Source organism: Lagopus muta, chromosome 4 (genome assembly GCF_023343835.1).
Source record: "Lagopus muta isolate bLagMut1 chromosome 4, bLagMut1 primary, whole genome shotgun sequence".
Lineage (NCBI taxonomy): Eukaryota > Metazoa > Chordata > Aves > Galliformes > Phasianidae > Lagopus > Lagopus muta.
Genome location: NC_064436.1, coordinates 69,340,012 through 69,352,721, shown reverse-complemented (window position 1 = coordinate 69,352,721; position 12,710 = coordinate 69,340,012). Strand labels below are relative to the sequence as shown.

Below are 12,710 nucleotides of genomic sequence, written 5' to 3'. Positions count from 1 at the left end.
GGCCAGGCTGGATGTGGCTCTGGGCAGCCTGGTCTGCTGGTTGGCAGCCCTGCACATAGCAGGGGGTTGGAACTGGATGAGCATTGTGGTCCTTTTCAACCCAGGCCATTCTATGATTCCATGATCATCCTTCTAGTCCTACCTCCAACATAGGACCTCATTCTTGAGGAGAGGGCAGACACATTAAAAGGAAAATACTCTTTCATTTGTCATCATAACACAAAGGATAACATATGTTCCAGTGACATTTATTTCACTGGTCAAATAGCTATGTCAAGAATAGCATGATAAAAAAAGAATCTGCAAAATAATTAGAAATAATAATAAGCAGAAAAATGCAATTATTTCCCAAGTCTTCCAGTTAAACGTTTCAATTGCATCTCATTGCAATTCCATTTTGAAATCTGCTTAAGCATAATCATACTCTCTTTAAAGAAGTAAAAAAAAAACAACAAAAACAACAAACAACAGCTCAAGAGTAATGCTTTTTCCCTCCAAATGAGGCTTTATTAACACTTTATTTTTCCCCACTGAGTAACTCGGAAAAAGCTCGTTTTAGATGTGAAATACAGTTATTAAAGACATTCATTTATTTACAGCTTTCCCATTCTGACAGAGAACTAAAAGCTCACTAATTGAGCATCTCGAGACTGGAACACGGTAGATACTTTCAGAGGAGAGGAGGGTCAGGGAGCACCCCTTTCTTTTTGATCTGCCAGGGGAAATAAAATAGAGAAAATGTATTTTCTCAGCCTGCTTATGCTCTGCGCCTAAGTCCTACAGATGTGGCTTTATGAATTATTTCCCTTCTCTTTTTCTCACAAAAAAAAAAAAAAAATTAAGTAGTGCCGTTCCTCTGCTTTTCCAGGAGGGTTTGCTGGAGGATTAATGAGGTGATGCCACGAGGAAGTCAAGTTAAGAACCCTGAACAGCTCCAGCAAAAAATAATAAATAATAATACAAGAGCTTTTAAACATCTGTTTAGCCAAAATATCTGATCCAGCACTCGAGAAAATCTCTTGCTGCAAGTGTTCAAAAACAAATTCCTGAGCTTTCAGGGAGGAAAAAGTGAGTGGTGCTTCTCTCTGTCCTCAGAGGATCCTCTGTGTTGGGAAAAGGGAGAGGAAACGAAGGAAAGAATGAGGGAGGGAAGAAGGGAGCAGGAGAGGAGTGGAAAGGGAGAAGTGAAGGAAAAGAAAGGGAAGAAATGGGGAAAGGAAAGGGCAAAGGAAAGAGGAAGGGAAAGAAAGGACTTTTGAAGCTTTAGGGCTGGAGGAAGAACAGGGGTAGCTGTATTTTAAAGGGTACTGAGTCTTCTTACTCTGATGGTCAGTTAATGACTGAGCAAACCTGAAGACATCACTTTATGTTCTGTGTCTCAGCTACTCCATGCATGAAATGGAGGTAGAGGAAAATGATGCTCACTCGTCATCATAATGATTAAGAGGTGGCTCGAGGAGCCAGGCTCTGCTGCTTGGCTTCCTATAGGAGAGTCTTATGCTGGGACATGGGGATGATAGGTGGGAGAGGCTGAGGGCATGGGAGAAGCATAAGGGAAAGGTGGTGAGGGACATTTTGGTGGGGCTGTATGGGCTCAGGGCAGCACGGGGATTTGGGAGGGGGTTTATAGATTTACAGAGAGGGTTTGGGGAGGAGATTTAGAGGATCTTATTCTAGGGGATTGCTTGAAGGAGGGTGTAGGGTTTGGCCGGAGACTTCAGGGCTCCAGCGTCAAGCAGCCAAGACCAGAATGCAGGTCACAAACGGAAAAAGCTGGTGTTGGTGCTAAGATGGGGGCTCGGGGACGCCGGGATCCCCAAAAAGGGCAGCAGGGAGGGGAGAAAACACACCTAGGGCTGAAGGAATTAAAAACCTTGGGATGCCGAGGGGCTTTTTTGAGATACAGATCCACCAGGCTGGGGGAAAAACCCCCCGGGACCACAGAGCAGGGGCCAGGGAGGCGGGAAGGAGCGGGGCCGGGCCGCCAAGCCCCTCCCCACGGGGCCGGGGCCGCGGTAGAGGCGGGGGCGGCGGCGGAGGGAGAGCGGGGAAGGCGGCGAAGGGCTGCCCCGGCTCTCTGGGTACGGAGTCGGGGCGATCCGAAGTTTATTGCTGAAAAGGGAGGGGAAAAAAAAAGGGAAAAATACTAATAATTACAGAAGAGAATAAAATAAATACGGGAAGAATTGTAGATAGATACGGAAAGAGAGAGAGAGAGAAAAAAAAAAGAAAAAAAAAAAAAAAAAGGAAGAGCATCTCCTTGCAGCTGCCTCGGAGGGATGCGGCGGAGCGCGGCCGGCGGGACCCCCCGCTGCCCGGGCAACACCCGGGGCCGGAGCGGGGCTGAACCGTGAGTCCTCACCCCAGGAAGGCCGAACCGGGGCGGCGGGGACTCCTCCCGCCCTGCTCAACCTCCGCGCATCCTCCGGCGTCGCCGTGCCGAGCCGTGCCGAGCCGTGCCGGGCCGCTCGGTCCGAGCCGTGCCGAGTCGGTGTGAACCGAGCAGTGCCGAGCGGTTAGGATGAGGGGCATCCTCTACTTCTGCACGCTGATCCTCCTGGGTGAGTAACAACTTTCTGCCGGGGTTTGCTTGTCCGCCTCCGGGTATGGGTGATCTCTCTCCTGCCAGTACCCCGGGAGCATCAGCCCGCTTTCTGTTGTGCTCGCTCTGAAGCCAAGCGCTGGATCTTTGCTACTGTCACTCCGGATAGTTCCGTTTGCCGCGGGAATTGGCTAATTAGAGAAGAGAATGAACGCACTTCTCGCTGGGGAAGAGGAGCTTAGAGGGAGGTGTTGGGTGGGTGAGGATTTAGTACGGCGCCGGGTGGTGGAGGAGACGGAAAATGTCGGGGTTCGGTGCTGGAGGGTGATGGCAATGCGTGAGCCTCAGCCCCGCAACGTGTGGAGCTGTGCAGCGGGGCTTCCCGCTGGTCCTTCCCAAAACTGGGTGCCCTCAGGGCTTTTTGCACGGGCAGCTGCCTCCCTTTACTCCTATGCGAGCTATAAAACGGCTGGGAGATGCCGTCCCCCGTGGGATGCTGCTGTATCTGCTGCGATGCAGTCCGCTGCATCCGTGCTTGGAGCATCCCACTTATAACCCATATCTCTCCCGTGTGCCATGCTCATGGGTCCCCGAGTCCCCTGAGCAGTTTCCATGTGTCCGGCAGCGGGCAGCCACAGCTGGGAGCCGCACTGCTTTGGCTACAACCTCGACAGCTCCTCATAGGGTGTGTTTCCCCCTTGCTCCGTGCTTCGTTGAGATGGCAAACCCCAAAACGTGGGTTCGAATAAAGCAGGAAAGGCTGCAGAGAGGCAGGGGGTGGGATGTGCTGGTCCTCTTCGAGTGGCTGTTGGGAAGAAGGACTGGAAGTGGTTGGGATATCCTGGTCGACCTGTATGTACCTTGAGCATCCCCGTTCTCATCCCACGTCCTGGGTGAAAACCACAGTAGGTTTTTGGTTTTGTTTTTTTTTTTTTTGCTCAATGAAGATGGCTTTGTCAGAGCTCCAGGTGACTCCTCGTGCTCGCTTTCCCTGTCACTAGATGTCACCAGCAGCAACTCATGCAAGTCCCACCAGGCAGTGGGAGGTTTCGACTCCCAAGAGCAGCTGTCTCCAGCCCTGGAGTGGTTCACTCCGTGGGTTTGGGGTGTCCAGATTAGTTCAGCTCCTGATTGCAGGGACTGGAGCTGAGATGGGGAAGGTCTCAGGCTGCCACAGAGGTGGAGATCTCTCCTGTGAGGCTCGTGGAGCATCTGGGTGGGAGGTCAGGTCTCTGCATGACCCCTTTTCTATGTGGTTCAGATTGAGTGGGTAACTGATGGAGTGCCTGATTGACTGGCTGGTGGGCTGATTGATTTTCTCTAGAGAAAGCCGAGTTAGAGAAAAGAGCTTCTGCAAATGGCCAGCTCTCCATTGTCAGCAATGCAATTGGGATTAGTGGGCAGGATTTAAGGATACACCCATCATCTCACATCCAGACCAGAGCAAAACCATCAGATAGTATTCATCTTCTGATCTCAGGGACTCCAGAAGGACCTTTCCACCTGTGGACTAGCATTGGACTCTTGCAGGCTCAGTGCCATCTCAGCAGATGCCATCCCAAGCCCTCCATCTGCTCTATAGATGTTTCCTGGATGTTTGTGTTATGGATGGACAATAACTGCTTGTTCAGATGTGGAGATATCTGTGATGGGGATGGGGACTGCTGAGGTTCTGGGCTGGTGATGGAGCCTTTGCAGCTATAAGCACAGCACTATCCAGCTTTCAATATCCTGCAAACCGTGAGGGCTGCAGTGGGAATACCTCCCTTTTTGTGTGTCCCCCCCCTGTTTTGGGACAATGCAGGGTGGAGGAGGCAGGGCTGGAAGCAGTTAGGTTCTCTGGAGTGGGACCAGGCAGAATCTCCATCAAAGATAGAGATCTCCTGCTGTCACTTCGTACCCAGCTCCCCATTGGCACAAGCACGCAGGGGAAACCAGACAAAAGAAAAGAAATAATAATAGAGTTGAAGAGATTTTTACTTTCTCAGCTACTTTTCATCTAGATCAGCTCCCTGATCTGTCTCACCAGCAGCTACAATGATATCAGTACCAGCAGCAAGGAGAATGTAAGATCACATCACTGGGGACAGGGCCATGGTTTGTGGGCATTCACTGCTGACTCAGTGTCCCCTAATACTTGCTTGTATCTGTGGCACTGGTTAGAAATCCCACATGCAGAATACTGGTCAGATATATTCAGGTAACTGTGGAAGGTTTTATGAAGGGTGAATCTAGTGGTTGGCAACCCTACCTTTGGTAGGGGGGTTGGAACTCAATGATCTATAAGATCCTTTCCAACCCAAACCATTCTACTGTGTATAGATATATATTCTATGATAAAACCCACCCTCCTGAAAGCATTAAATACAAAGAATGTCATTAATTTTATGAAGATGTCAGACAATACCTCTGACCAGCTCCCAGAACACTGCTCATTCCTTATGCAGTAGTGGATCACTGGGATGGAGGGTGGGATCCCAAATGGCATCTGGGACGTCTTCCTCTGACAACAGCTGAGTTTACCTGGGGAGTTTTATGGTTCAGGGTAGTTAGCATCATTCCTGGCATATGTTAACCACAGCCTCTTCACAGATGTGATGAAACAAAAAGGATTTTCACCCATTTTGAGAGCACACATCCCATGGGGAGAGCAAAAATCTCAACAGAAATGCATCTGTGTGCACAAGAGAGGGAAACAGTCCCTAAATTAGTGCCTTTGTCAGCTCTGACAGGAGCAGTGCATTATTTGCATCAACAAGAATGTGATATTTATGCCTGTTTATTGGCACGGGGAAGAAACAAAACTTCTCTCTCCATGGTGCAAATTCCTCTGCAAGGAGATTGCCACACCCAGAACACATTTATTTGTTTTGCAGAGCTTTGGGCCCTAAAACAAAAATTACTTCAGGGTCAAAATTAGTACTAGTTAAGTCTAATAATTAGTGTGAATTACTGTGAGCAGTGCTTTATCTTGTTTTGGGAGAAAGCAATGCCTTCTCTGCTCTCCTGATAGTTTTCACAGAAGGTCCCTATTGTGCCTGAAATTCTCTTCATCATTTCTGCTTGAGTTTTGTCACTTTCATAACTTTGCATTTGGTCATTTTTAAGCATGACTTTAATTGTGGGTGAAGCCAGTCGTGTTTCAATGAAAAAACGTTGCAACCAAGACATCCGTGTTTTTTTTTCCATTCAGTGGGCTTCATTTTCCTTTTGTTTTTTTTTTTTTAAAGAAAATGGACCCCTTTTTTCTCAGCCCAAAGGTGGAAGAGAACAAATTCTAAGGGATTTCTGCTAAAAAATAAAAATTAGAAGGGTACAGAATCATAAAACGATCAAGGTTGGAAAAGATCTCTAAGATCACCAAGTCCAACCCCAACCCATCACCACCATGACCACTAAATCATGTCCTTCAGTGCCACAAATATGCATTTCAAGGCACATTTCCTTGAAAGAAATAAAAAGAAAGCTTGTCCTTGTCAATCTTCAGTTCAGTCCTGTTCCAGTTTTATTCCAAATACATCTGTCAAAATCCCCTTTGGTAATAACTTCTGACTTCAAGCCTGGCTGGGCTGATGCTGGGAGCTGTGTGTTGGTGAGTGAGGGAGCTGGGAAGCCATGCCCATCACTCTGTATGGACAGCATGCAACTCTTGTGGCTATCACAGCCTTAAAGGCTTAAATAGAGGTGTGCTGGGATTGGGCTCCCGTTGTAATCGTATTTGAAAGTCAAGGCTAGGAGGATAATATTGAAGAGGTGGATGGGAAGTGGAACCACAGGTGGGCATTGGGTCCTGGAGATGGACCAGGAGGAAACACATCTATGATGTCACTGTGGGTGATTGTGTCCCAGTGTGTTCACAAGCATCCATATGTGTCCAGGGGGAGTTGTGGTGGTCAAGGTGATGTTGGCCTTGGACTCAGTACTGCTGTATGGAGAGCAGGATGGCTCTGCAGAAGGTGGAAACACCATTTCTCCTGGGTAAGGAGATCCTGGGGCTGCCACAGGGAATAGAAATGAGTGTGCAGAAAGAGGAAGCATCTTTTAAGGTCACACTGTATTCAAATCACCTGTGGCTCCTCCAGGATTTTGGTCTAATAACAAGTAATGCCACAGCTGGCATCCTTTGAGCTGTAAAGGTTTTGACAGATGTTCAGAAATGTTGGTGTCTTCATGAATATTTCCAAGCATCTTAGGTGAGCTATGCAGGTAGGAAGCTGTCATAGAATCATAGAGTGGCTTGGGTTGGCAGGGACCTCAAAGATCAGCTAGTTCCAACCCCCCTTCCCTGGGCAGGGTTACCAAACACTAGATAGGCTGCTCTGGAAACCATAAAGCTTGGCTTTGAATGTATCCCACAACTGAAGATCTGCTTCAGGGGCTCAGCAGTGCCACATATTTCCCTGCTGCTGGGATTGGCATCTATGCAAGACATAGGATGTAGTCAGAGCCCAGTCATCTCAAGCCTTTCCTTGTCCATCTGACTGGAGTTGTTGGGGTAACTGGGATTTAGATACCTGTAGATGCAGACCACAGAAACCTCTCTGGGCTGCTGCTCGACTGCCTGACTGTCCTCATGGGGAAAAAGTGTTTTCCTATATCCCATCGGACTAGATCTTTATTTCCCAGCTCAGGACTGCCTTGTCACTTATTTCTTTTCACCTCCTTTCATGCGAATCCCTGCTCTCGCTCTGCAGGCAGCTCCTTGCTGCACACGTTGCTCTTTCTGTCCAAAGCCATCTGGGAAGCTGTTTGCATGAAAGATGCAGTCAAAACAGTTGTGCTGTTGTTCTGATTTATTGAACCCAACTGGTAAAACCTGTCTCTGATACCTGCCCTCGCTGAGTGCTTTGACAGGGCAATTAGCAGTGCTCCCTATGCGACTGCTGACAGTTGCATGGGTCATTCTGACATGCAAGTACAGGCAGTTGGTTTTAAGTTCATGGGTTCCTGTTTATCGAGGAGAAAGGAATGGTTTTCTGGTGCTTCTTCCAAAAGTAGGATCAAGTTGCTCATCTTTCACACGTGGCTGGGTCCTGCCATCTATTCTTGGTCCCCAGTGGGATGGCAGTACGTTTTGGCTATGGGGCTTTAACTGAGTCCAGATGCTAAAGGTCTGGGAGTTACGACCAGAGAAACCATTCAGCTTTGTTTTTATTTTTCACCACTTCTGCTTCTTGTGCAAAGAGCAAAAGGGCATCACTCAAGTCAAGTCTCAACACTGAAACTTCTATCTGAGAAAACATATTGAGGGTGCACTCTATCCCCTCGTCTAGGTTTATGCTTGAGGCTGCTTTGCAGGCTGCCCTGTGAGCATGTGTTTCAGGTCTCTTCTCCCTTGGAGGAGTTCAGCTGCTAATGGCTGTAAATCCCATGAGGAGCGGAGGTGTCTGTGGGAAGTGCTTGTCTGCAAGAGGAATGTGTTCTGGGAGTCCAGTGCTGTGTGATTTGAGGTCTCGTGGGACTCAGAGCTGAGCTGGGCATAGCAAATGCTCAGGGCAGGTTCTGGAGGAAGTCCAGGGCACAGAGAGAGCACAATCTTTGCGAAGTCATCAGCCTTTGCTTCAAGTTTTGCATCAAAGAAGGCTGGCTGATGCTTCTGCAGCAGCCACCTGGGAAATCCCATCATCCTTGATTAAACACAGCAAAGGAAACATAGGGCAGCTACAGCCTCATGGGAAAGAGCCTGTACTTGGATGACAGCTGTGAGTTTTTTGGAGCAAATCTGGTGTCTGGGCCACCACTCATTCAGGGTTCATGTGGTCCTGTCCGTGAGAGTTTTACATAAGCAGTCAAATCAATCTTAAAGGGTTTTGAGTTTCTCAACTCATCTTATTTTACTGTGGCAACCTTTATTGAATGCTTTGTCTTCTTTTTTCCTCCTGCTCATACCGGACCCTTCGATGGCAACTGATTCACTGTGTTTGCAATTTGTTTTTTCTTTCTGTCCATTGGTCACCAGCATCACTTGTAAGTGGTGTCCAGCAGCTCCAGACCAGCACCCTGGATCCTGGTTGTAGGCATATTTCCTTGACTTGCAGCCCACCTGCCCCTCCTCCCAGCCAAAAAGCTCAGACCTGCTTGGGGAGGGAGGCATGGAATAATAGAATATCCCAAGTTGGAAGGGATCCATAAGGATCATTGAGTCCAACACCTTGGGAAGCCAAGGGGAAACTCATAGCTACTTCTTTCTGTGACTTTGGATAAAAAGTTCTTAATAACAGGCTGAGTATTTCTTCTGAGGCTTTAACTTCCATGCGAGCAAAGAAAAATGCATCTCCCCATGACAGCCTTCACAGCAATCTTTCAGATATTATACAGCTCACTCCATTACCTGCAATCTGGAAATAGGTGGCAGAAGTCTGCTGTAGCACTGCATGTTTTTTCTTTTCTTGCTCTCTGTTTTCTTTTGATGTTCGGTGTGTACAGCACAAGGCACCTTAAAAAGGTGTCACAAGGCAACATAAATCCATGCACATTGACTCTTCTGTAATAAAGGCTGCAGGTTAGGACGATGTGTTTGCCATCTCCTAATGGAGAGGGGAGCAAACCAGGATGCTGAGTTATTAGACAGGGCTTGGAATGAATCAAAGCCATTTGACCTGTTTGTGTAAAACCTCAGACAAGGCTGAGTTTGCCTAAGTGTTTCCTCTGCACGGTGAGGAATTACACTCCTCCTCTCAAGGGTTGGTTGATTTATGCCCTGGATTTGACACATGAGTTATAGCAATTTCATGGTAGATCTTTTTTTTTTTCTTCTTTTTTTCTTCTTTTTTTCTTTTTTTTCTTCTCCCTTTGGCTTGTTTTGTTTCTTCCTTTTATAACAGAACATAACCCAACGAGACTGGACTGCCTTTGCTTTCCTTCCAGTGTGGGAAAAAGTGCTCAGGAGTCATTAAGGTCACAGCCTACAGATACCCTAAATGTAATGGGGAAGAGTTATTCTCCTTGCAGGGAGGAAATTGAGCTGTATATTAGGAATATATGCTTTGCTTTGAGCCAACATCTGATCACTTAAAGGAAGAAAGCGGAGCAGGTTCTCCTTTAGAAAATGGTAGAATCACTTTGAGGCTTGTTGGGGTTTGTAGGCATTAACAAATCTTATTCCCATAACTTGTGCTGCCCAGAGAGCTTCTTGTTTTTCCCAGGTTCAAGTTTATGCCATTTCTGTGATAGTTCCCTAATAACTGAAGGGAAACAGGAATGGAAATGACCTGAGACCCAGTTGAGCTGCCTTCTCATAGACCCAGCCTGTCTTTGGGGTTCTCTAGGGGAAAAGATAAAGAATTGCATTAACCTTGAAACTTAAGACTTCTCCCCGTGGACTAGAAGGTGCAATAAAAAACAGAAGAGATGGACCAGAGCTGATCTAGGACAAGAGGTAATGACCTGAAATTGTGTCAAGGGAGGGTCAGGTTGGATATTAGGAAACATTTCTTCTCCCAAAGAGTGGTCAGTCACTGGTACTGGATGCCCAGGGAGTGGTGGGATCATAATCCATGCAGGTGTTCCAGAACCATTGAAATGTGTCACATAGAGACATGGTGGGGGTGGGTTGGGGTTGGACTTGATGATCTTAGAAGTTTTTCCTGCCTGAATGACTTTATGATTCTATGGTTCTGGTCTGGAGATGGAAAGAGAGGAGAAAAGGCTGGAAAGGAGTTGGAGATGAACCTTAATAGGGGACCCAGGAGCTGAGAAGTAGGAAGTATAAGTTTGTAAGGGTCTGAAAGCAATTCTGGAACTGAGAAAGCCGTAAGAGTTGGACTCCCCCCTCTGTGAATGGTGACACAAGTCATGCTGGGGAAGTGCATGAGAACTGACAGCTGGAGGACCCATCCATCTGCATGGTGTGCGGAGGCATACACATGGCATAAAGCAGTTCCAAGTGATCACCCTCGTGGGAGTGATTTGAGGAAATTTATCTCCCTCTGCTGATATTGCTTCACTCTTCCTCCTGCAGACCCAGGCAGGGCAATCCTTAATGTCTGCTGGAATGACTGTTGGTAATTAAGTACCTGACTCAAGGGGGTCTGGGTCTCTAGTTGGGTTGCTTATATATAATTGCATTACCAATTAATTATTGACCATAATTGGTAGGACTATAGCAAAAATCACCGTCACCAACAAAGAAACAAGCAAAGAAAACAACAACACAGAACCAAAGCAAAACAAAGACGCTCTAGCAAGTAATGAAGAGAAATTCAGTGGACTTCTGCATAAGTTCCTAATCTGCAAGGCAAATGCTGTCCTACACTCAGGAATTATGACATCTACTTCTGAGTGTCTCTCAGCATTTGGGAAACGATGCAAACTCACTGCAACTCAGTCTAAATGAGGGATATTTTGGGGGTAGACAAATTACCACGAGGCAGGAGCAGGTGAGAGTGGTGTTTGCCCTGGGATGTTGTGCAGAATGGCTACCTACAAAGTGGGACTGAAATTACTCACCGTTGTATCAGAATGAATGTGACTTTCAGCAGCACCTGCTGCTCACACAGTCGACTGAGCTCTTATTTTGGCACTTGTGCAGCTGCTGGCTAATGTGCTCTGAAAATCTGCCTGCATCCCCTACATGGGGATCAGTGGTCCTACTGTGAGTTGGGTTTAGAGATGTGCATGACTAAAGAGAAGGAGATGAATTCAGTGATGTGCCATGGAGACAAGGGAGCAGCTCTGGGGTGCAAAAACTAAAAGGCTCTGATAGTAGAGTAGGCTGGAAAACAGCAAAAAAACTGGGATTTTGGTACAATTTGGCTTCCAAACAACACTGACAAATCAGGAATAGCAGGAACTGCCATAAAAGATAGAGAACAGAAAATTGAATACTTATTGAGGGTAATTCCATCTGAAGAAAATCAAGGAGTAAAATTACGTATTGGGTGTGTTTGTTCTGTTTTACCTGCTTTTATTTAAAAAAAAAACAGCTTCCTATTACATTGCTCCTTCTGGAGAGGCACTGGACATGGAGACAAATGGACCCTATTTCTCATCTGTCACCTGCTCACTTCCAGACATGGATGGTTCCAGCAGAAAGCAGGTATGGGTTTCATCCTACCTGCTATTCTTCTGGAGCCTCTTTAGTCAACAGAGAGGGGCTGCTGGGTCCAGAGGAGCATTTATCCTCTCTGCAGATCTATATCAACTCCAGGAATTATAAGGAGAAACAAGATGGCAGTTTTAATCCTTTTCCTTGAATGTTATATGTCCTAAGCTCATATGTACCCCTCCTAAACCACCAAGGCTGATGTTCCTCAAGAGATGAACTGGTGATGGGGTGAGCAGCCAAAGAGTCACTCAAACCATTCTATGATTCTGTGATTCTATGATTCCTTTCCCCAGAAAGCACCTGTAAACCACACGGTGCCCAGGAGCCTTTGGGGATGTTGAACTTTGGTTTTCAAGCCCATTAAACTGCCAAATGTTCCCTGAAATGGTTTTGGCCAGGGCCAACTAGCCATCTCCTGGGCACGGGTCAGGATCCTGCATGAGCCAAGGGCCATTAGCAGCAGGTGGTTTGCATGTGGATGCTCTGTTTTGAAGGGGAAAGGATTTTAATAGCATGGATGAGGCAGTTCTGGACCAGCATCTCGAGTTGTTTAATTACCTATCTTAGACCATCCTTTCCCTCCCAGACACTGGTCGTCTCTCAGCCCCATCCTGCAGTTGCTGTTGAACAAATGTGCTTCAAGCTTAATCTCAGCCCCACACATTCATCTTCCTTTCTGCTGTTTCCAGCTCAGAAGGCAGAACACTGTCAATGACATGAGATAATACAAAATAAATGATAGTGCTGCCTAATTTGATTGGGAACAGATAAATCCCCATTTCTAAAGCAAGCAGGTGCATGCAAGACCGCACAGTGCTGGCAAGGGGCCGGGGCTGTGCATGCACACATTAGAAGCTCCATAGCTCTATCAACTCTGAAGTGTCCTCTCCATCACCAAAGTTTTCCTTGGCTTGCAGTTAGCATGACCTCATGAAAGATAAGGCACATGAGAGAAGTCTGAGGATTCTTGAATTATCTAGAGTTGAAAAGGGAAGAAAGACACAGGAGAGAACATGATCACACTCTATAAATACCTTCAAGGTAACAGAGCAAGGGGAGGGAGAGGATTAGTCACACTACTTTAAAACAGGGGATGAGGGGAGAGAGCAACAGTGTGAAGCA

At 46.9% G+C, this 12,710-nt stretch overlaps 1 protein-coding gene across 1 annotated transcript in view; it reads left to right on the top strand.

Moving 5' to 3' along the window:
• The first annotated feature begins 2,040 nt into the window (after positions 1-2,040).
• Positions 2,041-12,710, top strand: part of GFRA4 (GDNF family receptor alpha 4) — a 70,047-nt gene continuing 59,377 nt past the window's right edge. Inside the window, exon 1 of the mRNA XM_048943663.1 lies at positions 2,041-2,561. Coding sequence (XP_048799620.1) covers positions 2,522-2,561 — 40 coding nt within the window. The 5' untranslated portion in view covers positions 2,041-2,521. The remainder of the gene's footprint in view (positions 2,562-12,710) is intronic.